The sequence below is a fragment of the Diceros bicornis genome, chromosome 26 (genome assembly GCF_020826845.1).
Source record: "Diceros bicornis minor isolate mBicDic1 chromosome 26, mDicBic1.mat.cur, whole genome shotgun sequence".
Lineage (NCBI taxonomy): Eukaryota > Metazoa > Chordata > Mammalia > Perissodactyla > Rhinocerotidae > Diceros > Diceros bicornis.
In genome coordinates this window covers 5,621,671-5,647,487 of record NC_080765.1, presented here as the reverse complement: position 1 = coordinate 5,647,487, position 25,817 = coordinate 5,621,671, and the positions used below count along the sequence as shown (strand labels likewise).

General features: G+C 45.1%; 1 protein-coding gene across 1 annotated transcript; it reads right to left on the bottom strand.

Annotated features, from left to right (window-relative positions):
• Positions 1-819: 819 nt before the first annotated feature.
• LOC131422179 (paired immunoglobulin-like type 2 receptor alpha) lies at positions 820-25,402 on the bottom strand. Its single transcript, XM_058569171.1, has 6 exons — positions 25,211-25,402; positions 24,492-24,881; positions 13,202-13,399; positions 9,535-9,565; positions 8,378-8,424; positions 820-7,952 (listed from the first exon to the last, which is right to left on the bottom strand). Exons 1-6 carry the CDS (start codon positions 25,266-25,268, stop codon positions 7,948-7,950), a joined length of 729 nt encoding a protein of 242 aa, XP_058425154.1. The 5' UTR covers positions 25,269-25,402; the 3' UTR covers positions 820-7,947.
• Between the last annotated feature and the right edge of the window lie 415 nt (positions 25,403-25,817).

The following is a 25,817-nucleotide window of genomic DNA, read 5'->3' as shown; positions in this document are numbered from 1 at the left end:
TTGACTCACAAGGAGATAGAAAACCTTGTTACTATCACCATTTTACAAAATGAACTAGTAGTCAAACATTTTCCCTCAGGGAAAGCTGCAGGCTCAGCTGGCTTCACAGTGAGCGGTATCTAAAATGTAAGAAACGAATAATGCCTATCTTGCAAACATCTTCCAAATGAGAAAAAAAGGAGGGAAACTCTCTCACTCCTATTGTAAGGCTAGCATTGCCCTGGTCAAATCTGACAAGGATACTATGAGAAAGGAAAATTACAGGCTAATTTTACTCATGAACATAGATGCACAAATTCTAAACAAAATATTAGTAAGTTAAATTTAGCAATGTATAGTAAGGTAGTAGATCCCAACTAGGTTGAGTTTATCTGAGAAATGCAAGCTTACTCTTATATGAGGAAAACAATTTGTGTTGTTCATATTGTCTATATTTACGTGGATTTTTTTTGGTCTGTTGAATCAATAATTAAGAGAAGGATATTGAAAATAACCACTATGGTATTGGACTTGTAAATTTTTCCTTGTAGTTCTAACAATTTTTTGCTTTTTAAATTTGGAGGCTATTTTATTAAATGCATTCTTGTTTAGAATCGTAATATGCGCTCAATGAAATGAATTTTTATTATTATACAATGATCTACACTATTCTTAGTGATTCCTTTTGTCTTAAAGTCTATTTTTTTCTTATGTTACTCTAGTTAAGCCAGATTCCTTTGGTTACAATTTGCCTGACATAGTTTTCCTTTCTTTTATTCCAGCCTTTCTCTATTCTTATGCATTATGTGGATCTCCTGTAAACAAAACATAGCTCAATTCTTTTCAAAACATTTGTTATGGAAAGTTTCATAATATACAAGAGAAGAAAGAACAATACAATGAACCAGCATCAACCCGTTTCAATAATTATCAATTATGGCCAATCTCATTTCATTTATATGTCTATCTCCGTCCCCTCCCTCTTCTCTATATTATTTTGAAGCAAATCCCAAACATCAGACTATTTTATCCAGAAGCATGTAATATTTATGTATTTTATCTGGAAGCCGATATTATTTTGAGCAAATTCCAGATATCATGTTATTTTATCTGGAAGTATCTCAGTACATATACACTGTACTTATGTATACACTAAGTGTATTTAGCGAACTTGTTATATGTAGTGTATACTTCAGTACACGCTAAGAAGACCTTTAGAAAAACATAATCACAATACCGTTATCAGTCTAAAGGATTCACCAATAATTCCTTCATATCATCAAATATCTACTTCCTATTTAAATTTCTGATAGTTTTTTTTTAAAGACTGTTATTTTTTTTTTAATTTTATTTATTTATTTTTTTCCCCCAAAGCCCCAGTAGATAGTTGTATGTCATAGTTGCACATCCTTCTAGTTGCTGTATGTGGGACGGCCTCAGCATGGCCGGAGAAGCGGTGCATCGGTGTGCACCCGGGATCCGAACCGGGCCGCCAGGAGCGGAGCGCGTGCACTTAACCACTAAGCCACGGGGCCGGCCCAAGACTGTTATTTTTTAGAGCAGTTTTACGTTTACAATAAAATCGAGAGGAAAGTACAGAGATTTCCCATATACCCCTTGCCCCCACACATGCATAGCCCTCCATTGTTGACCTCACTCACTAAAATGGTACATTTTTTACCAAACATGAACTTATATTGACACGTCATAATCACCCAAAGACCATAATTTACCTAAGGTTCACTCTTGGTATTTTGCATTTTTGGGTTTGGACAAATGTTTGAAAATATATATCCATCATTGTAATATCGTGTAGAATATTTACACTGCCCTAAAAATCCTCTGTGCTCTGTCTCTTCATCTCTGCCCACTGCCACCCCCTGCCCCCAGCAACCAGTGCTCTTTTTACTGTCTCCATAGTTTTGCCTTTTCCAGAATGTCATATAGTTGGAATGAAACAGTATATAGCCTTCTCAGATTGGCTTCTTGCACTTAGTAATATACATTTAAGATTCCTCCATGTCTTTTCATGGCTTGGTACCTCATTTCTTTTTAGCGCTGAGTAATATTCCACTGTCTGGATGTACTACAGTTTTTTCACTCATTCACCTACTGAAGGACATCTTGTTTGCTTCCAAGTTTTGCAAATTATGAATAAAGCTGCTATAAATATCAGTGCACAGGTTTTTGTGTGGACATAAGTTTTCAACTCCTTTGGGTAAATACCAAGGAGGATGATAGATAGATCTTATGGTAAGAGCGTGATTAGTTTTGTGAGAACCACCAAACTGTCTCCCAAAGTGGCTGCACCATTTTGCTTTCCCACCAGCAGTGAATGAGAGTTCCTGTTGCTCCACATCCTTCTCAGCATTTGGTGTTATCAGTGTTCTGGATTTTGGCCATTCTGATAGATGTGTAGTGGTATCTCATTGTTGTTTTAATTTGCATTTCCCTGATGACGTATGATGTGGAGCATCATTTCATATGCTTATTTATCATCTTTATATCCTCTTTGGTGAGGTGTCTTTAAAGTATTTGGCTCATTTTTAAATCGGATTGTTTTTTATTTTTGAGTTTTAAGAGTTGTTTGTATATTTTGGATAACAGCTGCTTTATCAGTTTTGTGTTTTGCAATATTTTCTCCCAGTCTGTGACTTGTCTTCTAAGTCCCTTGACATTGTCTTTGTGTGTGTGTGTGTGTGTGTGTGTGTGTGTGGAGATCAGCCCTGTGCTAACATCTGCCAATCATCCTCTTTTTTTGCTGAGGAAGACTGGCCCTGGGCTAACATCCGTGCCCATCTTCTTCCACTTTATATGGGATGCCGCCACAGCATGGCTTGCCAAGCAGTGTGTCAGTGTACACGTGGGATCTGAACCGGCAAACCCGGGGCCTCCGCAGTGGAGTGCGTGCACTTAACTGCTTGCGCCACCAGGCCGGCCCCAACATTGTCTTTTATAGAGCAGAAGTTTTTAATATTAATGAAGTCCAGCTTATTAATTATTTATTTCATGGATCATTTGTATTGTATTTCTTTCATTGGTGTTGTATCTACAAAGACATCACTATACAAGGTCATTTAGGTTTTCTCATGTTATTTTCTAGGAATTTTACATTTAGATCTATGATCCATTTTGAGTTAATTTTTGTGAAGAGTGTAAGGTCTGTGTTCTAGATTCGTTTTTTTTTTTTTTGCATGTGACTGTCCACTTGTTCTAGCACCATTTACTGAAGAGACTGTCTTTGCTGCATTGTATTTCCTTTGCTCCTTTGTCAAAGATCAATTGACTATATTTATGGGGATCTGTTTTTGGGCTCTCCATTCTGTTTCATTGATCTACTTGTCTATTCTTTGACCAGTATCACACTGTTTTGATTACTGTAGTTTTGTAGCAAGTGTTGAAGTTGGCTAGGGTCAGCCCTCCAACTTTGTTGTTCCATATTGTGTTGGCTACTCTGGTCTTTTGCCTCTGTATATAAACTTTAGAATAAGTTTGCTAATGTTTATAAAATAACTTTCTGGGATTTTGATTGGGATTGCATTGAATCTACAGATCAAGTTGGTAAGAACTGACATCTTGACAATATTGAGTCTTCCTATCCAGGATCATGAAATGCCTCTCCATTTATTTACTTCTTCTTTGATTTCATTCATTAGAATTTTGTAATTTTCCTCATATAGATCTTGTGTATATTTTGTTAGGTTTATACTTAAGTATTTCATTTTTTGGGGCGCTAATGTCAATAGTATTGTGTTTTTAATTTCAAATTCCACTTGTTCATTGTTGGTGTAGAGGAAAGCAATTGACTTTTGTATATTAACTTTGTATCCTGCAACCTTGCTAAAATCGTTTCTTACTTCCAGATTTTTCTTTTTTTGTCAAGTCTTTTCAGATTTTCTACATGGACAATCATGTCATCTGCAAACAAAGACAGTTTTATGTCATCCTCCCCAATCTGTAGACCTTTTATATCCTTTTCTTCTTTTATTGCATTATCAAGGACTTCTAGTACAATGCTGAAAAAGAGCGGTGAGAGGGTTCTTCCTTGCCTTGTATCTGATTTTAGTGGGAAAGGTTTGAGTTTCTCTCTGTTAAGTATGATGTTAGCTGTAGATTTTTTGTTGATAGTCTTTATCAAGTTGAGAAAGTTCCACTCTATTCCTAGTTTACGAGAGGTTTTTTTTTTTTTTTTTTTTTTTTTGGTCATGAATGGGTGTTGGATTTGGTCAAATGCTTTTTCTTCATCCATTGGTATGATCATGTGATTTTTCTTTTTTAGCCTGTTGATGTGATGGATTACATTAATTGATTTTCAAAAGTTGAGCCAGCCTTGCATACCTTGAATACCTTCCACTTGTTCATGGTGTGTAATTTTTTAATACATTGTTGGATTTAATTGCTAATATTTTGTTGAGGATATTTACATCTCTGTTCATGAGAGATATAGGTCTGTAGTTTTCTTTTTTTTCCTTGTAATGTCTTTGTCTGGTTTTGATATTAAGGTAATGCTGGCCTTATAGAATGAGTTCAGAAGTATTCTCTCTGCTTCTATCCTCTGAAAGAGATTGTAGAGAAAGGGTATAATTTCTTCCTTAAATGTTTGATAGAATTCACCAGTGAATCTATCTAGGCTTGGTGTTTTCTGGTTTGAAAGGTTATTAATTATTGATTCAATTTCTTTCTTTCTTTCTTTCTTTTTTTTTTGTGAAGAAGATCAGCCCTGAGCTAATATCCATGCCAATCCTCCTCTTTTTGCTGAAGAAGACTGGCCCTGGGCTAACATCTGTGCCCATCTTCCTCCACTTTATATGGGACGGTGCCACAGCATGGCTTGACAAGCAGTGCGTCTGTGCGTGCCCGGGATCCGAACCTGCGAACCCTGGGCCACTGCAGCAGAGCGCGCGCACTTAACTGCTATGCTACCTGGCCAGCCCCATGATATTAGTAATTTGTATCTTTTCTCTTTTTTTCTTAGTTGGCCTGGCTAGATGCTTGTCAATTTTATTGATGTTCTCTAAGAACTAGCTTTTGGTTTTGTTGATTTTCTCTATTGATTTCCTGTTTTCAGGTTCATTGGTTTCTGCTCTAATTCTTATTATTTCTTTTCTTCTGTTTGCTTTGAATTTAGTTTGCTCTTCTTTTTTTAGTTTCCTAATATTGAAACTTAGATTATTGATTTTATATCTTTCTTCTTTTCTAATAAATGCATTCAATGCTATAAATTTCCCTCTAAGCACTGCTTCTGCTGCATCCCACAAATTTTGATAAGTTGTGTTTTCATTTTCATTTAGTTCAGAATATTTTTCAATTTCTCTTGAGATTTCTTTTTTGGCCTATGTGTCACTTAGAAGTATGTTGTTTAATCACCATATGTTTTGGGATTTTCCAGTTATCTTTCTATTACTGACTTCTAGTTTAATTCCATTGTGGTCTGAGAGTGGATATTGTATGATATCTATTCTTTTAAATTTGTTTAGGTGTGTTTTGTGGCCCATAATGTAGTGAATCTTCCATGTGAGCTTAAGAAAAATGTGTATTCTACAGTTGTTGGATGATATAGTCTATAGATGTCTGTTATATCCAGTTGATTGATGATGTTGTTGAGATCAACCGTATTATTACTGATTTTCTGCCTGCTGGATCTGCCCATTTCTGAGAGAAGGGTGTTGACGTCTCCAACTATAATAGTGGTTTCAACTATTTCTCCTGGCAGTTCTGTCAGTTTTTGCCTCGTTTAGTTGGACGACCTGCTGTTAGGTGCATAGACATTCAGGACTGTTATGTCTTCTTGGAGAACTGACCCCTTTGTCCTTATGTAATGTCCATCTTTATCTCTGATAACTTTCCATACTTTGAAGTCTTCTTTGTCTGAAATTAATACAGCAACTCCTGCTTTCTTTTGATTAGTGTTAGTATGGTATATTTTTCTCCATCCATTTACTTTTAATCTATATGTGTCTTTATATTTAAAGTGGGATTCTTGTAGGCAAATGTAGTTGGGATATGTTTTTTGACCCACTCTGAAATCTCTGTCTTTTAATTGGTGCACTTAGACTGTTAACATTCAAAGTGATTGTTGATATAGTTGGATTAATATCTACAATATTCATTACTATTTCCTATTTGTTGCCCTTGTTCTTTTTTCTTATTTTTGTCTTCTACTCTTTTTCTACCTTTTTTGGTTTTAATTGAGCATTTTATATAAATGGAGTACATACTACAGAAACATAATGGTTATTGATTTGATTTGATCCAGGGACAGCGGAATGTTAAGGAGGCAGGAACTAACATTTATTAAGTGTTGCCGTGGGCTGGTAGATAGATACTTCCATGCTTGTTCCCTTTGATTCTTTCCATATCTCTGCAACTGGATATTTGCCATTTTAAAGCTAAGAGACCAAGGCTCAAAGGGTTTAAAATTTGCTTAAGACCCATGTCTAGCATATGGCTGATCCGTGTCTTAAATCTAGATCTTTCTGACTCCAAAGCCCATATTCTTTCTACTGAGACAGGTCATCTTTTCCAGAGATTTTTTGGAAATAGAAATTTAGGAGTTTGCTTTGTAAAATGTAAGAACAGATGACCTAATAGGGATCCCAGTTTTATCACTTTTTCATTTAGACCCTAATAAAAAATTTAAAACTCCCCAAAGCAAGGCCCCCATAACCAGCTTGTCTGAGGAAAAAGAAGCTAGAATGGTGCCAAAGGGCCGGACCCCACCAGCTCATCACGGAGCCTGTCCCGCGATGGGGAAAGAAGGGCCTGGACCCCAGGAACCACCGCCTCAAGAGGCTGGAAGTTTCCCCCCTGACGATGAAGACTTCAGTGACCTAGACCTGGACCAACTCATGGAAGATGTTGGAAAAGAGCTGGAGCAGAGGGAGGAGCAGCAGCAGAGAGAGGACGCAGAGGAGTTCCCCATGGCCTTCTTTGAGGAATAGTTGTGTGTTAATGTCTCTTTCCTGCTGTCTCACCCTCCTTCCTTGGAGCAAGAGGGGCAGCCTCTCAGAGGGTCCCTGAGAAGCTGATAAGTGTTGGGGTTGTTCATTGGCCACAAGGTTAACTGGCTAAAGTCAGAGTTGTACAGTTTATGTGTTAATAAAACAGGTTATGATTTAATCGGTTTCAGTCATCTCTAACCAGATGCTTCCTTTTGGCTTCTCTCCCTCCTCCTCCATGTCACTGTGTCACATCATTGTTCCTGGGGAGAGGCGTGCACAGTGTAGGGATCTGGGAAGGCAGTGACACCTGAGTCCTGGGAAGGCCATGGAGAAGGGCAGGTCTGGGTTCAACTCCTGGCTCAGCCACATACTAGCTATGTGGCCTTGGGAAAAGCACTGTAACATTCTGGTTCTTGTTTTCATGCCTCTAGTGAGCATAGCCAATACCAGGTTGTTGATGATGTTGAAATGAGGTGATGCATGTGAAGCACTTAACACGATGCCTGCTACTTATTATCGTAAGGGAAGGAGAGTGGTTAGATTGGGGGTGGCCCTTGGGTTCTGGGCTGGCTACCAGTGTTGGGGATTATTGTTCCCTGGCCTGAGGCAGTCGCTGAACAGAAGTACTGGAGGAGGGATCTTGGTGTGAGCTCTCTAGAGTTCATTTTTGGCGAGAGGGCCGGAGTCGAAGGTGACATCAGTTTTCTCCTTAGACGCATCCAGGCAAATTCTATGGGTACTTTTATTTTTGTGGGCAAGGCTAGGAAGTCGAAGAGGGAATGGAAGCAGATGGCTCTGTCTCTCAGGTCCTTCAACCCCTGCTGGCTTCTGAGTCGTGTATCTGGCCGAGGTTATTATTGGAAGCTGAGACCCTCTGCACAGCTCACTCTAAGGAGGTCATCATTCAGTCCACTCCTTAGGCCTTTAAGTTAGAGTACAGGGTCTCTTCCTGGGGGCTCCCACTGAGAGGGGAGGTGCTGCTGGTGAGGTGGAGCTGGAGAGGGCAAGGGAGGTGTAGAAGATGCCATCATCCTGGGCAGCAAAAGAGAAGGGGGTTAGCCAGTGGAGGGGGGGCTGTCCCCATCTTAGAGCGGCGATCCCACACCTGAGTGCCCACGGAACCACAGTCCCTTTAGTCCTTCCACCCCACCTTCTCCAGCTTCTCCTTAATTCTTTCAGGCCCTAGTCTGAGCTGCTTATCTTATGATCCAGCTTAGGGTCTGTATATTGTCCTAGAAAAAATCAAGATGTGCTGGGGTCAGGTGGCATGGCAGCCAGTGTAGGGAAATGGGCAGGGGGCTCCAGTAGTGAGGTTATCTGCTGGTCAGGACCAGGGTCATGTGGGAGGGTGGGTGAGGAAAGAGGAAAATACTGGGGGCACCTGTGTGGGTAGGGAGTGTGTGGGGGAGAAGGAAGGGCCACAGTGGAGAGTAGGGAATGATGGCAGTAGGACTTACCTTTATTCCCAATATTCTCGTACTTCTTAGTGTTCTGGAAGGATCCCCTGCACGGGAACAGGAGGGCGAGAAAAGTTTTAGAGGCTGGGCAGGAAAGAGTTAAAACCCGTGTTGGGTGGTTCTCTTTGTGGGAGGCTCTGGGACCTGCCTGGACAGGCTCAGAAGGTGAATGCAGTGGTTTAGGCTCTCAGGAGGCTGCCTGGAAGAGGACTGAGAAGCAATTTGCAGTGTAGCCCAGGAGAGGTCGCTGAGTGCCTACTGAAGGTGGATTGTTCTAGAGAAGTGGCTTTTATTGAAGGGGGCAGAGAGGAGAAATTGGCAGGGTGAGCTCCTGTCCTCTCTGCTGGCACTGTCTCCCTAAAATCTGGAGAAGGAAAACCAGCGAAGCTAATCTCAGGTCCTCTGGGCGGGTGCTCAGGCCTTGGTCCTGGGAGGAGACGCCATCCTGGGAGGGGACCCGATGAAGGCAGGTGGCAAGAGTGGGGGAGGGAGAGAAAGGAGGGAGGGGGCTCGGGAAGGGAGAATGTGGAAATGAGAAGAAAGGATGGAGAAGAGGAAGAGGTGGGAGGGTGAGGAGGACCAGGGCTCAGAAAGGAAGGGGAGCCTGGCGTCCAGAGGAGAGGAGGCGAGGCTGGGAGCTGAGGAGGGAAGTTGCTCTGAGAAAAGACAGAGGCAGAGGAGCTGGAGGCAGAGGATCCTTGTGGCCCTTTGCCCACGTCACAGGGAAAGGACAGACTGGACGACGAGCAGAAAGAGGCAGAAATGTGGAAGAGGTCGATGTGCTCGGGAAGGATGACGTTCAAGGTGGAGAGAAGCCAGGATGAACAGAAGGAAAAGCTTAGAAATGGTGACGAAAGGGAGAGGAAAGGGGGCACCAGAGAAAGATGAAAGGGAGACATTCTGGGAAAGAATCAGAGAAAGTGCTGGAACTCTTAGGTCCACTGTTCTCCATGTTCTTTTGTTTGTTTCTTTTAGCAGGTGGAGCCTCAGGAAGTGAAGAGCCTGGCCTGTTAGGGGACATATGAGGACATGGATTGGCAGAGTCGGGGATGAGAGCAGCTGTGAAAGGCTCCCTCCTGCTGTCCTCATAGGAAACTTCCTGTTTCCAAGCCAGTGCCCCCTGCCCACCCCGCCCCCCTTGGAGGTCAAGCACTCACCTGGCTGGGGTTCTGGCTTTAGTGCGCAGACCTGTGGGGGGACACACAGGGTGTCAGTGTGCCATCCACGGACAGTGTCTCTCCTCCTGCTCTCTCTGCTCTCTCCTACTCTGAGACCATCCTTGGAGAGACCAGAGCAGCGAGCAGCTCTGCTGAAACCCAGCTGGGAAGGGCCTGTGACTCAGAGCCGGCACCCACTGGCGCCCTGAGGCCGCCCACTCGCGTCCTGTGATTGTCCTCAACACCAAATCAGGAGAGCAGCTCTTCTCTGCACCCTGCGCCCCCTCCACCCTGCCCACTCTTCTGACCTTTCCTTCTGCTTCCTTCTTTCCTTTATCTCCTGGCCCATCCCCCAACCTGCTCCTTCCACTGCTGAGCCCTGGCCCACCCACCCTCTCCTTCCCTCCCCTTGTCACAGGCACCACCCCTCCCTCCTGCCCTGACACTCCAGCTTCTTGCCCTTTCCCTCTGAGTGCCACGCTTTCTCTCTCCCACCTCATGAACCTTCTGACTGGAGGCCGTGTTTGCAGGGCAGCCCGCTCCTCTCCGTCCTCTTCCCCTGACCTCTGCTGTGTCCCCATGTGCCTCCCCGACACCCCCGTCAAGTCTCTCTGCAGCGTTTCCCAGGGATTCGGCCCCCGGTTCACAGACATCCTCTCCACCTCTCAGCCCTCCTGGGAGGTCTCATCATCCACGGGGACAACCCTCTGAACACACTGGGCTTGCTGGCCGTGCCCCCACCTCCGCCACCTCCACTCCACTCAGCCACACCCTGCTCTTTGTTTTTGATCACCGAGACTAAGAACTCTGAAATAATAAGTGCTGGTGCCATCCTTGGGCTACAGCTTTCTTTCCTTCCAGCTCTCTTTCGTCATCCGGCTGCCATCCCTGTGCTTTGGCCTCACTGAACTCTTGTTCCTTGATAATCCGCTTTCTCCCAGGTCGTCCAGGCTCCCTGCTGAGCCCTCCACTCTCCAGTCCTGCTCTCACTAGCTCCTTGGCCTCCCGTGTTCCGTGTCCTTAGGCCTCACCTAGCTGACAAATCTCCAATCCTGGACGTGTCCCGTGGCAGAGAAGGCTATTTGCTTACCCAATATCCATTCCCTTCTTCTTACTCAGGTACAGGGCCTTGATTCTATTTAGAGTGGCAGTGTGCTCCCCTACAGGTAGATGTGGGACACATGACTAAACTCCAGCCAATAAGATATAGGGGGAAGTTGTGGTTAGGACTTTCTGGAAGGCTCTTTTAAAGGAGGACAGACAGCTGGGGCATAATTGTTTTGGTCCTTTCCTTTGTCCTGCCTGGAACCCAGAAATAATGGTTGGAGTCCTAGCAGCCATATTGGACCATGAGGAAACCTTCAGGATAGAAGCCAGTATCCAGGACAGTGAGCAGAAAGGAAGGAGCCTGAGTGCTAAGGACAGTGGCCTCTGCTGTCTGCCTCCGGATCCTTTTATATGAGGGGAAAAAAGTAAACTCTGTGTATTTAAGCCAATGTTACTTCTGGTCTGTGGTGCTAGCAGCTGAACACAACTCCTAACCAACAAGTCCTAAAGGATTCTAAACCTTCGTGGTTGAATACTGCTGGGAAAAAGCACAGTCACATGCAATGAGGCTTTTACAGATTTACAGTTTCTCTTCCAAGCTAAATCCTTAAATACCACCTCCTGTATCCTGAGTGACTGTGTCACATTTTTTCTTCATCTCTGCCCTTATCCTCACTCTCAGAGGACAACCATGGTGGGTTTTGCTCTGCAGAATTAAGGAAACAATTTGTATGTAGTTAAATTTATCAATATTTTTATTCATAGCTTTTGGTTTTATGTCATAATTAGGATGGTCATCTCCATTCCATGGTTATAAGATAGTCTCACATGCTTTCTTCTAGAACGAGGGTTAGTTTTTTCCTCATTTGATTCTTTGATTTCCATGGAATTTATTTGGTGCAAATTCTAAGGTGGGAGATAACATTATTTTTCTTGGACGGCTACTCAATTGTTCCAGCACCATTTATTTAATTAACCATCTTTCCCCACTGATTGGAAATGCTACCTTTTAACCTACTAAATTCTGCGTATATATGGGTCTTTTTACATCTTGCCTATATTTGGGGTTTTCTCTTTTCCTCCATTGGCTTATCTGTGTATTAATATGAGAGTGTCAAATCATTTTAATTATTGTAGCTTAATAATTACAATTGTAATGCTCATCTAGTGCTTACTCTGTGCCGGGATCTATTCTAAGTGCATTACATTTAATCGTTACGACAACCCCTAGGTAAGTACTATTATTCCCATTTTACTCATGAGTAAGTTGAGGCACAGATAATAGCGTGTGCCAGAGTGCACCCCGCTAGGGTGTGAGGCAGGATTGACTGCAGGCGGTTCACATTCTATGCTGATCACCTCTGCGCTTTAATATCTGATGGAGCTAATCTCCTCTCATTGCAAATTTTCTTTCAAGTAATTTCAAATCCATTTTGGAGGGTGTTGGGGTATAAATAATTTATGCCTCTATCCCTGTCCTCTCTTTGAGCTGTGAGAGCATACATCCAAATTTCTGATGGACATCTCTGCTCAGATGCCACACGGGTATCTCAAACATAACATCCCAAACTGCAGAATCATCGTTCTCTTGACCTCCCATGTTCCCTAGGATGCTTGGTGGTTCCATCACAGCCTCATTCACCCAAGTTGAAAACATGGCACTCATCCTCACTCCCTTGCCCCACATCAATCCAGTCACCAAGTCTCACTGGTTTCCCCTCTTCAGCTTCTCCAGGATCTCGCCGTTCCCTCCGTCTGCACCGCCAGTGCATTGGACTGACCCCAGCCTGGCCCACCTCCGGCCCCTCCACCACAGACTGGAGTGTCTGCGAGGCAAAGCTGAGGCTGCGACTTCACTGCTTGACGTGGCCTCTGGGACCACAGGCTCTTGGGTATGATTCACAAGGTCGTCTTCTCCGTCTCCTGCCTCCTCCGTGGCACTGAGCTGCTTACAGGTCCCAGTGTGGTTTCCTCCACCTGATGGACAGTGACCTCTACAGCACCCTCACCACTTGCCTAGCTAATTCTTTCTTGTGCTTTGAGACTTTTTGCAGGTGTCACTTCCTCTGGGAAGGCCTCTCTGATTCTGCTTCTTCCTCCCAATCTGCCACAGCTCTTTCCAAATGAGGCAATTAGCCCTCGAGACAGCTCCCTCCTCCTCCCTGCCCCGCTGAGGTCCTTGAAAGCAGGGCCTATGCTTTACTGACTTTTATATCTCCAGTTACAAGCCAGGCCCTGGAAAACGGGCGCTCAACCAATGCTTGCTTAGCTGAGCCAACTTCCTGTCCCTTCTGCTTCTCCTTACTTTTTCCAGGGCAGACCCTCCCCTCCCCATGAACCAAAAGGTGAGGACTGATGAGAAACGATTAAGTCAAGAGACAAGAGCTGGAAAATGATCAGATTTGTGGGGAGGGCCTGGTCTGGATCGGTGGTTCTCCAACTTGATCATGCACACACTCTACTTGAGGACACCATTAAAAATGCAGATTCCCAAGCCCAGACCTCAAGCCAGCAAGGATCTGCATTTTTATCGAGCACCTGGGGTCATTCTGATGCAGGTGGGTTCTGAGAAACACCCAGTTGGGAAGCTCGGAGAGGGCGGGGCTGCTGGACCACTTACCTTTCCTTCTCTTCCACCTGAGGTAGACCATCAGTCCCAAAATCACAGTTATGAGCACAGCGCAGGCCAGTGCCACCCCAATCATGGCTCCCAGACTCAGGGGCCAAAACTCTGAGCTCCTTTTGCCCTCTGAGACCCCGAGGCCAGCTGTGGTGGTGGTGGCAGTGTTGGTGGGGCCCGGGGTGGTCGTCTTGACAGCTGAGGAGACATGAGAAATAAGCAAATTCTCCTCTGGAGGAGGGGAGGTATCCGAGTGAGACTGTCACATCTTGTTCCCTAGTTGGGGGAATATGGGGGTGGGGAGGAACTCCCTGAAGCTCTCACACAGGGAGGGGAGTAACGGGAAATGCTGAAGCCTTAGAATCCAGATCACTCGGTTTAAATCCTGACTCTACCACCTATCAGCAGTGTGAACTCAGAACCTCATTTCATCACCTACAAATAGGGATGAAATGGCTAAATCACAGGATTAAAAAAATTTTTTTATTGTGGTAAAAGACACATAAGCTAAAATTTATCATTTTAACCATATACGAGTGTACAGTTCAGTGGCACTATGTACACTCACATTGTTGCACAACTATTACCATCACCTGTCTCCAGCATGTTTTCATCTTCCGAAACTGAAACTCTGTCCCCATGAAATACTAACTCCGAATTCCCTCTTCCCCCAGCTCTGGGCAACCATCATTCTACTTTCTGTGTCTCTGAATCTGACAACTCTAGGGACCTCGTTTAAGTGGAATCAAACAGTGTTTGTCCTTTTACAGGATTGTTTTAATGTGTGAGAAAACATCTGTAAAACATCTAGTGTATATTGGAATGTGCTTTTAAGGTTGAATTAATATTTAAGTTCAACAAAAAGATGGTACCTTCTTTTAATGGACCATTAAAAAATTGACCAAATAGCCAAAGGAAAAAAATCCAATTCCAATAAGATCTTCAGGTTAGTGTGGACCAAATTTACTGTCCACTCTTATTAGAAATTAATAATAAAAGTGTAAATACCATTCCTCAATTGAAAAATAAAAAATTAATCAACGAAAAAAATATATACTAACATGCCAGATAAAATAAAATGATAGTAATGCATGTTAAAAGCAAAACAAAACTAAAGCTATACTCAAAGTTAAATTCATAGTATTACACACTCATTATTTTAAGTGTGAAGAAATTTTTTTTTAAATTTTTTTTCCCCAAAGCCCCAGTAGACAGTTGTATGTCAGCTGCACATCCTTCTAGTTGCTGTATGTGGGACGCAGCCCCAGCATGGCCGGAGAAGCGGTGCATCGGTGCGCGCCTGGGATCCGAACCTGGGCCGCCAGCAGCGGAGCGCACGCCCTTAACCGCTAAGCCACGGGGCCGGCCCGAAGAAATTTTTAAAATGAATGAAATAGTCAATTTCCAATGAAAATGTACGAAAAACAGAGAGGAGCCAGCCCTAAGGAAATTCAGAGTTAGAAAGTAATGAAAACCTATGTTGGAATAAATTTATTAGGAAACAGAACAGTGGTAGGAATAACAAATGCAAGAAGTGGTTATTTAGGGAAAAAACATACAAGAAAACAGACAAGACTCTTGCGAACCCAACAACAACCAAAGAGACTGTTGAAATCATGAGTGAGTGTATGCTCAATTACTGGTTGATAAATCTAAAGACCTCTATGAAATGGATGATTTTCTGAAACAAACAAAAATTTTAAAAAGTGGATTTAAGAAGTAGTAAACTTTAATGGATACACAAAGAAGAAATTGAGAACACAAAGAACTACCTTTCATAAAGTTTTCAAGCTCAAGAGGTTTTCTGGATAAATTCTTGTTAAAGTTTAAGGAACAGCTAATTCTCAGACAGAAGCTTCCAGAACATATAGAAATACAGAAACCTATGCAGTTCTCTCTTTTCATAAAATGATAACATAACTCTGATGCTAATATCCATTCATAATTTTCAAAAATGCAGATTAAAACAACAAGAGGCCGGTTTTCTTACTGATCTGAGTGGAGGAAAATACCCAGTACTAACAAGGGTTTAGAGAAAGAGGAACCTCACACACAACTGGAGTATAAGTTGGTACAGCCTTTGGGAATGCGTTTGGGAATATCTATCAAAATGTAGAATACCAGTGCATGCCCTTTGACCCACTGATTTCAGTGCTGGGAATTTCTCTTATGGAAATGCTGCGCTCGTGTTCAAAGGCCCGTGTTTAAGAGTGCTCTCTGCAGCTTTGTTTGTGATGTGGCAACAACCTGAATGTCCTTAAATAGGAGACTGATTAAATCAACTATGATACATCATACAATGGTTCACCAGGCAGCCGTTGTTTAAAAAGGCACAGATGTCTGTGTACCGAAACAGGGAGATACTTGAGGTACGTGAAGTAAAAATAGCAAGTTTAGAGCAGAATTGTATGAGTTTGATTCTATTGTGTTATATATCTACATATATATATATCTATATCTACATTTGTATCTATATTCCTATGTATATCTATATCTACATCTACATCTGTATCTATATCTACATCTGCAAGATAAACATTTCCACAGAGAGAGGTAGTGGCTGGGGAGATAAAGTGGAGAGGAAGGATTTTATTTTTCATTTTACTCCCATCTGTGTTGTCTGAGCATTGTTTTATTATGTGCAAGTATTACTAGTATCTTTATTATTTTAAAATGTAACATTTATTTATTTATTTTTATTTTTTTTGCTGAGGAAGATTTGCCCTGAGCTAACATCTGTTGCCAATCTTTCTCTTTATGTATGTGAGCCGCTGCCACAGCATGGCCACTGACAGACAAGGGGTGTAAGTCCGTGCCCGGGAATTGAACCCAGTCCGCTGAAGTGGAGCACACTGAACTTAACCACTAGGCCACAAGGGCTGGCCCAACATTTATTTTTGTCAAAGTTGTACAGGCACCTAATTTAAAGAGTCAACAAATTCCACGCAGCTTATAAAAACAGCAACGGTGCATAAGCCTCCTCACTCCCTTCCACTCCCCAGAGGCAACAACTTTCAGCACGTTTAGCTATTTCTTTTGGCATTAACCTCATATTTCTAGATCACATGCACACACTGCTGTTGCTTGATTTTGTTGTTTTAGGTATATCTATTCACTTCCAATACTGAAATTGAGGATTTCGGTCTCTTACTCTCCCATATTTTCCATCTTACTCAACTTCTCAGCATTTGATATTCTCCCTTTCATGAAATGGGTCTGCACTTGGCTTCCGGGACACCATTCTCTCTCTTGGCTCCTCTCCTGCCTCCCTAGCAGCTCCTTCTCAGAGTCTTTGTTGGTTCCTCCTTGTCTTCCCACCTGTACAGCCACAGCTCAGTCCTAGGAGCTCCTCCCTGTCTGCACTCACTTCCCAGAAAGCCTCATCCAGTCCCAGGACATTAAGTACCAGCGATATGCTGATTACTCCCACATTTACATGTCCCGCCTTATCTCCCCCTGCGCTCCAGACTCATGTCTCACTGCCTACTCATGCCTCCGTCCGTTTGTCTGATAGCATCTCAAATTGAAGATGTCCTGAACAGAACTCTGGACTCCCTCCCAGACCCGTTCCTCCCCCATTTTCCCTCTCGGTAAATGGGAACTCCATCCTTCAAGCTGCTCGGGCCAAAAGCCTTAGAATCATCTTTGGTTCTTCTCTCTTTCTCACCCCCCACATCCGATCACCTGCAGATCCTGTCTGCTCCGTCTTCCAAATATCACCAGCATCTGGACACATCTCACCCGCCATTGCCATCGCCTTGTTCAAGCCACGTTGTCTCCCACCAATCTCCCTGCTTTTGACGCTGCTCATCTGGATAGTCTTGTTACCAAACCAAAAGTGGGTTCACCTCCTGGGGAGTTAAAATCAGACTATCGACCAGAAGTAGTTGTCACACAAAATAGAACCTATTTGCAGCAAATAGGAGGCCATGTGGAATCATTTCCAAAGTCGTGGCTGTCCCCAAACAAAGGGAAGCAGGGACTTGTTATTTCGGATGGGGAATGAATACTCAAAAGGGAGAGGTGTCTGTTCGCTTGCACAGGCTCAGCTGGAAAACATGCTTCCACATACACTGCAGGTAATAAGGCCTCAGCTCCTCCCAGAGTGGAGATCTTAGCATTAAAGATGAGGCAAAGGTCATGGGTGTTGCCCTTGCGCTGAGGCTTGGTCTGGTTCAGGGTGGCTGGTGATTGCATCTCTTAAACAGTTAAAGGCTTCTGAACCCACCCTTGAGTTCCTGTGGGCAATTAGTCGGTGACAGGCTTACTCTCCACCGACAGCCAGAGTGACACTTTTACCATGTAGATCAGATCACGGCACTCCTCTGCAGGGAGCCCTCACTAGCTCCCATCGCACTCAGAGTGCAAGTTCTTTCCTTGGCTTTCAAAGCCACACAGGACCGGCCTCCACTGCTGTTCTGACCTCGCCTCCTGCCACCCTCAGCCTCTTCATCTGCTTCAGCCACACTTGTCCCACCTGACGGCCTTTGCCCTTGCTGTTCCCTCTTGACTGGAATATTCTTCCCCAGACCTCTCCCTCACTTCTTACAGATCTGTGCCTAGGCTAGATTTTTCTGCTGGCTTCTCTAGATCCATCCCCCAAGTCTTCTCTACCCTGCTTTGTGCCTTTGAAGGCTGGTCTTGGTGGACTCTATCCATGGGCTCTCTTGCTGGCTGGTTCCTATTCAGTGGCCAATGGGAGTACCAGCAGGAGACAGAGGGGGAGGGGAGGGTAGGTCAGGGCATAGCCCTTGGCCCCCTCCCTGACAGGTATTGTATTAGTCAGGGTTCTCCAGAGAAATAGAACCAAGAGGATACACAGAGATCTAGAAAGAGTTTTATTATGAGGGATTGGCTCACGCAATTATGATGGCTGAGAAGTCCCACAATCTGCTGCCTGTAAGCTAGAGGCCCAGGAAACCCCATGGCATAGTTTCAGTCCAAACCTGAAGGCCAGAGAACCAGGGAGGTCAATGGTGTAAGTCTCAGTCCGGTTCTGAAGGCCCGAGGACCAGGAGCTTCAACTTCCAAAGACAGGAGAAGACTGATGTCCCAGCTCAAGCAGAGAGCAAATTTGCCCTTCCTCCACCTTTTTGTTCTGTGTGGGCCCTGAAGGGATTGGATGATGCCCACCCACTGCTCATCCCTTTCTTACCCCTCATAGACACAACCAGAAACAATGTCTTACCAGCTATCTGGGTATCCCTTAGCCCAGTCAAGTTGACACTTAAAACTAATCACCATGTTGACTCCATCTCCCCAAAGGCCAGAGCTCCTCTCTGGGCCCTCTCGTGTACTCCAGTCCTCTCCGGGTTCCAATACCTTCTCCCTCCCCTGCTCCTTAGGCCTGTGCTGCTCCCAGGGGTCTCCACCATCCTGACTGGTTTCTCTACCCCGTGTCCCACTCAAAACTTTCTTCCATTACCTTGATTGAGTGGCTTTTCCTGCCGGAACTCTGACTAATGTCCCAGAGGCCTTCCCTGTCCCATCTGTATAAAGTAACACCCTAGCCACCTCTGTCCCACCGATTCTGCTTTGCTTTCTCCTTTTCTCTTTCACCACCACCGGACAACTGGACAGAATTAATTTCTTTGCTTTTTTTTTTTTTAATAATTTTTATTTATTTATTTTTTTCCCCCAAAGCTCCAGTGGATAGTTGAATGTCATAGTTGCACAGCCTTCTAGTTGCTGCCTGTGGGACGTGGCCTCAGCACGGCCAGAGAAGCGGTGCGTCAGTGCGCGCCCGGGATCCGAACTCGGGCCGCCAGCAGCGGAGCACATGCACTTAACCGCTAAGCCACGGGGCCGGCCCTTCTTTGCTTTTTTTTTTAGTCTTCTTCCCACACTCTAGTCATTGAGTCCATCCATCATTGAGTCTATTTTTGTTTTGTTTTGCTTTTAACTGCTGTTTGCCCAGGGCCCAATTTAGCACCTGACACACAGTAGGCCCTCAATCAGTATTTGTTAAATGAGTGAAGGAAATAATTTTTCTTTGGAATTTCAAGGCATTCAACCATTGTCTTCAGCTTCCTGTGTTGCTGTCGAGACAGCTGAAGCCATTCTGATGCTTGAATCTCCATATGTGGCCTCTTTCTCTCCTTCTTGGAAATTGGTTGGATCTTCTTTTATCCCTGCTGTTTTGAAATTTCACGTTGCTGTGCCCTGAGGTAGCTCTTTTTATTTTTATTCATTTTGCCTGGTTCTTTCATTCTGAAAAATTTTTCGAGTAATTTCATTGATGTTTTGTCCCCCACGGCCTTCTCTCTTCTCTGTTGCTGGAACTCCCATTGATCAGAGGTGGGACCTGTTGGACCAATCCACAATTTTTCTAATCTTTCCTTATAGTTTCTGTATTACTTTCCTGTGGCTGCTGTAACAAATTACCACAAACTCGGTGACTTAAAACAACAGAAGTTTATTCTCTCACAGTCCTAGGACAGAAGTTGGAAATCAAGGTGTCAGCAGGGCCGCCCTCCCTCCCGAGGCTCTGGGGCAGAGCCTGTTTCTCATTCTTCCAACCTCTGGTGGCTGCATCACTCTAGTCTCTGCCTCCGTGGTCACATTGCCTTCTCTTCCATCCGTGTCAAATCTCCCTCTGTTTCTCTCTTCTAAGGACACTGGTGTTTGCATCTAGGGCCCATCCAGTTAACCTCAGATAACCTCCTCATCTCAAAGTCCTTAACTGAATCACATCTGTTACCATGTAAGGTAATGTTCACAGGTTCTCAGGATTAGGATGTTGACATATCTTTTGGGGGCTGCTGTTCAACCCACTACAGAGTCCAAATCTTTGACCTTTTGTTCTACCTTCTGGGAGATTTCCACAAACTTCCTCTTTCCACCCTTGTATTGGAGTTTTCCATCTGTGCTATTACGTCTCTAATTTCCAAGAGCTCTTTTACTGTTTGGAAAGCTCCTTTGTAAAGTACTCTTTCTTGTGACATGCATGCGATCTCTTAACTTCCTGAGAATGATAGTTATTTGAAAGTTTTATTCTCCCTCCATTGTTTTGTTTTTTTCCAGCTCCCCCCACCCCCATTTCTTTTGCTCTCTGCCTTCGTGGGAGAAGTTTTCCTTAAATGTTTAGTTTAAGTATATTTGAAAATGGCGTCTCTAACCTGAGCATCCAGGCACAGCTGAGGTGAGGGTGCATCCTCAGTGCTGGGGGATTTGTTGGGAGGCCGAGACCCCACTCCCCTGCACACTTGGCTCCCAGCATGCAGAGCGCCGGCTGATTAGAAGCTGTGTGAGTGGTATGGGAGAAGGTGCTTGTCAGTTAGTGGGCTGTAGGGTGATCTGTTAGATTTCTAGATCTTTTTTGGGCCCATCAGATAGATTTCCCAGAGAAGAATCCCCTAGTCTTCTGCCCACGGTGGGGGGATACCAGCCTGGCTGCCTGAGTCCTGGGAGACATCTGAGGGGTCGAGGTGTTTAGGGTTTGTCAATTCACCAAGTCGCCAGTTTGAAGAACTGAACCCTTGCCCCCAGTATGCCCAGGGTACTCCCCACAGTGTCCCTCTGGTTCATCCTTTCTGGAAAGCAAATCTCCAGTCATCTGCCGGGTGGGGGGTGAGGGCATGGAGGTTTCCTGCTTCTTAAATAGATTTTTAACTGGTCCTCCAGTTCTCAGACCCTTTCACTCCCGCATCCAGGGGTCCTTGGGGCCGCCATTCCTGCCTCCCTGCGGGTGGTTTGGTGGTGTAAATCGCCTTTCTTCTGGGTTTCCCCACTGCTGGCTTAGGGTTCAGCTCCTCTGGTCTCCTAAGCCAGTTACATTAGTCTATCTGTGTCCAGCTCCCCAAATCTTGTTCTTTTCAGTCTAGCTCACATATTTTTTGTCCTTGTAGATTTTTGTTTTAAAAAATTCCCTTTGCTGTCATTTTAGTAGATTTTGGGAGGCATGGAGGTAAACATGTGCAAGTAACCCACCAGCTTGGACAGAATTTATGCATTACTTTTACAATGAAAATTATAAAAAATAAACATTCAAAAATAATGTTGCACATTAATAATAAAAATACAGACTATATAGGAAAAAGTCTTGTGAGACATTTACATAATCTTTAGAAGAACACTTCCAAGGTTTCCTGAGCGACATAAAATAGGACCCACTCCTGGGTGGGAAGATTGTATATTACACTTATTTCCATTTTTTGTCAATTGCTTTATAGGTTTAACGCAATTCTGGTGTAAGAAATCTGCATGAGTGTTTTTCTGAAAACTTGGCAAACCTATTCTAACATTTATGTAAAAGAATAGGCAGGCAACAATAACAAAGTTTTTGAGGAAGAAGTAATGTGGTTGAGATGGAAATAGTCTTATCAGCCACTGAAACATGATAAGGTTACAATAACTAAAACAGTGAGGGCGTGATATAAAAGAAGACAGACAAGTGAAACAGAAGAGACAGACCAGAAATGGTGCTATTCTACAAAAGAACTTAAAAGCCAGGCCTATGAATCAATGGAGAAGAGAAAAAATATTCAATGAATGGGGTGGGGACAACTGATTTGTTTCTTGATATAAAGATCAATTTAATTCTTTACCTCACACCCTATGCCAGTGTAACCACGGGCCCTCCAGGACCAGTTCAACTGACCCTGTCTCTTATCAACAGAGTGGTTAAGATTCAGAAAACCTGCCAAGTCACATAGCCAGGGCATGTGCAGTAGAAGAAATCCTGACCTGAAACGACCTTGGAACCAAAGATCCTCCTTCTCACGGAACCCAAGGACGGGGACACGACCAGAACTTGAAAGTCAGATTCTTATCAGAGTGAGAGGTCCCTCATTCAGGAAGATCCAGTGTTAAAATTCCTTTCCCACCTCATCAAAAATGTTTAGAACCCCATCATAAATGTTTATAATTTTATTTATTTATTTTCCCGCAAGGCCCCAGTAGGTAGTTGTATGTCATAGCTGCACATCCTTCCAGTTGCTGTATGTGGGACGTGGCCTCAGCATGGCCGGAGAAGTGGTGCATCAGTGCACACCCGGGATCCGAACCCGGGCTGCCAGCAGCGGAGCGCGAGCACTTAACCACTAAGCCATGGCGCCGGCCCAAGAACCCTATCATAAATGTTTAAAACCTTACCATAAATGCTTGAAGCCCACCATCAAAACCTGTCCCACCATCATTTCCACGTGCCAGCCTGTTCTCTCTAACCTCTTAAATTTTTCCCCAATTCTTGAATCAGGGAGACAGATCTGAGGACACACACCCCCGTCTCCCTGCAGATTGATCTCATAGAATAAAGCTGATCTCTTTTCCCAAAGGCTGATGCCGTAATTAATTGGCTTGGTTATATGCATCAGGCAGAGAACCCTAATTTTGTGTGGTAACACCAATAGAAATTCTCACTATATTAAAGAGTTTTATTGTGAAAAGAATTAAATTATACAAAAATTAGAAGAAATTAAGATATTTTCAATCCCTAGTGGGATATGGGATTTTGGGCTTAGAAATAAAAGAGAACAATTACAAAGGAGAACAATTACATTTGGCTAAAAAAATAAAACATCTGTATGTAAAAAAAATCAACAAGCCAACCACAAACTTATCAGTTGTATTTGCTACAAATCTTCCTTTAGTGTGATATTCTTGCACGGTGGTGCTTCACTTGGATTAAAAATGTTTCTTTTTATTACTTTCCCATATTTTTGTAAAAATAATGAGCATGAATATCCAATTAATTGCATTAACTGTAAAAATTAATTTATTGATGGAAAAACTTGTAGTGAATTTGACTTAAAGGAGAAATGAGGAAAGTGAGGAAGAATCGGGAAGGAGGCAGAGGGATCTAAGGAGAGGGAACATGTCTCAGAGGCCACTTAAGGGAACACGGGGAGGCGCGGGCAGCGTAAATCCAAGGCTGTCTGGCTTAGTTCAGGGTGAGCCACTTTCTATTTGCCCTTAAACCAGCTGGGTGGTCCAGACGGGGCAGGGGTTTACCAAGGGGGAGGCATAGAGAGTGTCCTTCCCGCGGGAGCAGAAATGCAGCCCTGACATCCTTTAGAATTGGCAGCCAAAGTGATTATAAAAAGCAAACCGACTTAGTGGATCTTTATTTTCTAAAAGATTTTCTACAGACAATGCACTCCTATTTCCTGCCCCTGGAAGAAAGCCCCCCTCTCCCCTCTGCTCTGGAGACAGATAAACCCAGGTTCAAGTTCCCACACCCCACTGAGAAATAGAGGAGGACCTATTTTTAGGATTATTAGGTTATTATTATTAGGTTATTAGGATTATTAGGTTAAAAACAGGTCAGGACGACAAGATAATGCAGTCAGTACATGAGGCCGAGGGATTAATAGTTAAGAGGGGAGGCTCCAGGGGTTAAACTGGGTTCAGATCCCGCCTGCACCCTGAGGGCGACTTTGGGCAGGTGTTAGGTCTGGGAGCCTCGGTTTCCCTATCTGTAAAGGGAAGATGAGAGCAGCACCTACTGTTACTGTGGGGTCATGGTGCAGGCTAATTGGGGTGATGCACACCCGGATGTTCAGAGGGACACAGTGCGCAGTAAGCGGGAGCTGCCGTTATTGCTGCTGCAGACGTGCCTCTTAATGACCAGGACAGAGGAGCAGAATCACCGTGGACGATGGGGACAGTGTGACTGAGCAACACAGGGAGAGGTGGGGCTGGGGGTGGTGAGAGGCAAGCAGGGTAAAGAGGATGGAGATGGGGGAAGAAGGAGATGGGAGAGGAGAGGAAAGAGGAGGGAGGAGGTGGGAGTGTTGAGGGCCATGTTCTGGGGGGCAGGGGGGAGGAGGAAGCGAGAAGGTTGGGTAACAGGTGATGGGCGTTGCCAGGGTATGGGGGCTCCTCAGGCCTACCGTGTGTGTCTGGCTGAGCTCCTGGCTGTAGAGAGATATAGATATGGGGTGAGCTGGGACTCCGCACATGGACTCACGACAAGGGGAGGCAGGCCACATCTGGAGAAATCAAGTCCCCCAATGTGGGGCAAGGGCAGGGGGCAGGGCTGGAGTCCCAGCTTGGAGTAAGAAGGGAGGATAACTGGGGAGCCCAGAAGATGCTGAGGCCTGGGGAGGGGGGGTGGGGGCTGGATGTGGAGTGAGCAGTGAGCAGGAGGGGTAAAGAAGGCAGGTTTGGGGAAGATTAAGGTGAAAAGGAGAAAGTTGTCAGAGGCCTGCAGAGGAGTGGAGGGAAGGAAGAAGAGTTTGAGAGAAGGGTCAGGAAGAGGGGGGCCTGGGCCAGGCCTGGGGGACAAGGGCGCCAGTGGACTTCAAGAGCCTCTGGTGGGTGCGGCAGCGGCCAGGGCAGCAGGACTCACCGTGGGTGATGATGAGTGTGGTCCCCGGGATGGACTGCCATTGCTGCTCGCCGTTCATCAGTGTGTTCAACCGGACCCGGCAGAAGTACGTAGTCTGGTCCTCTTTCCGCAGGTTGGAGATCAGGAGGGAGCCGGTCTTCCAACCCTCTGTCCAGTTCAGGAAGAGCCGGTTCTTGTAATCCTCACGGATGAAAGGCGGGGTGGTGTTGTAGATGTACTCCCCAAGGAAGTGCCTCCGTCTCCAGGCTATACTCACCCTGGGAACCTTGGCTAACTCCCAGGGGTAATAGAAGGAGAAGGGGATGTGGATGGAGCCACCCTCGGGGGCTGAGAGGTGCTGTGGTTGGTTGACCCCAGAGCCAACCTTTGGACTGGATTCTGCCCAGTAACCTAGAGGTGGGAGGGAGAGGGAGAGACTTTGAAGCCACCGGGAGAGACAAAGAAGATAATCCCAGATCATCTGGCACCCTCACCCACGGGCAGTAGTGTGACAGGTGGTAGGACTGTCCCTCTGGCCTGGGTGTCCCCCTCTCCAGGCTTGGGGTAGGGAACAGGTGAGGGGTTGGGGGGACCCAGCACTATGGGAACAGCCCTTGGTTAGGCATGGGAGGCCTTGCCAGTTACCCTAGCAGACCCCTTCTCCAGACATCCGGCCACAGCCCCTCCTGGGAGCTCCTCCCGTGGCCCTGGGCAGAGCCAGCATGGTCCTGGCCACTCACCAGCCTGCAGAGATGCCGGCAGCAGGGGCAGCAGCGGCAGCAGCAGGGGCAGCCCCATCGCCCTGCTCTCCTCCAGGGGGTTGAGCAGACAAGCAGCACCGTCAAGGACAGAGAGGAGGCCCTATGGAGGGGCCACCTCGGGGAACTCTTGGGCACCTAGAGAGTGACAATCAGGCTCCTTCAGAGGACAGAGGGAGGATGAGAGTCTTCCCTAAACCCACCCTAACCCAAGTGACCCAGCACTTCCTTCATCAATCTGGCTTCCTCTTTCCTATGTTGCAAAAGGGCCTCCCATGTGGTCAGTGCAAAGAGAGCCGTGATACAGGTCCCCAGCCCCCATCTTCGTACTGAGGGACGTGGTCCTGATCTTGGCTGGCTGAGGCCTCTGCTCTCCCACCTCAGCTCCCTGCCTCTGTCAGCGCCCCCCGGCATCTCCTTAGGAGTCAGTCTCTGTCTCTCACTCTCTCTTCCTTTTCTCTGGTTCTCTGAGTGTCTCCCAGGCCCTGTCTCTCTCTCATCCCAGGGGAAGGGGCCGCAACAGGACAGCTCAGGCTCTGCAGGGAGAGGAAAGCAGCCACGAGCCTCTGCCCAGCTACAGCCCCTTAGA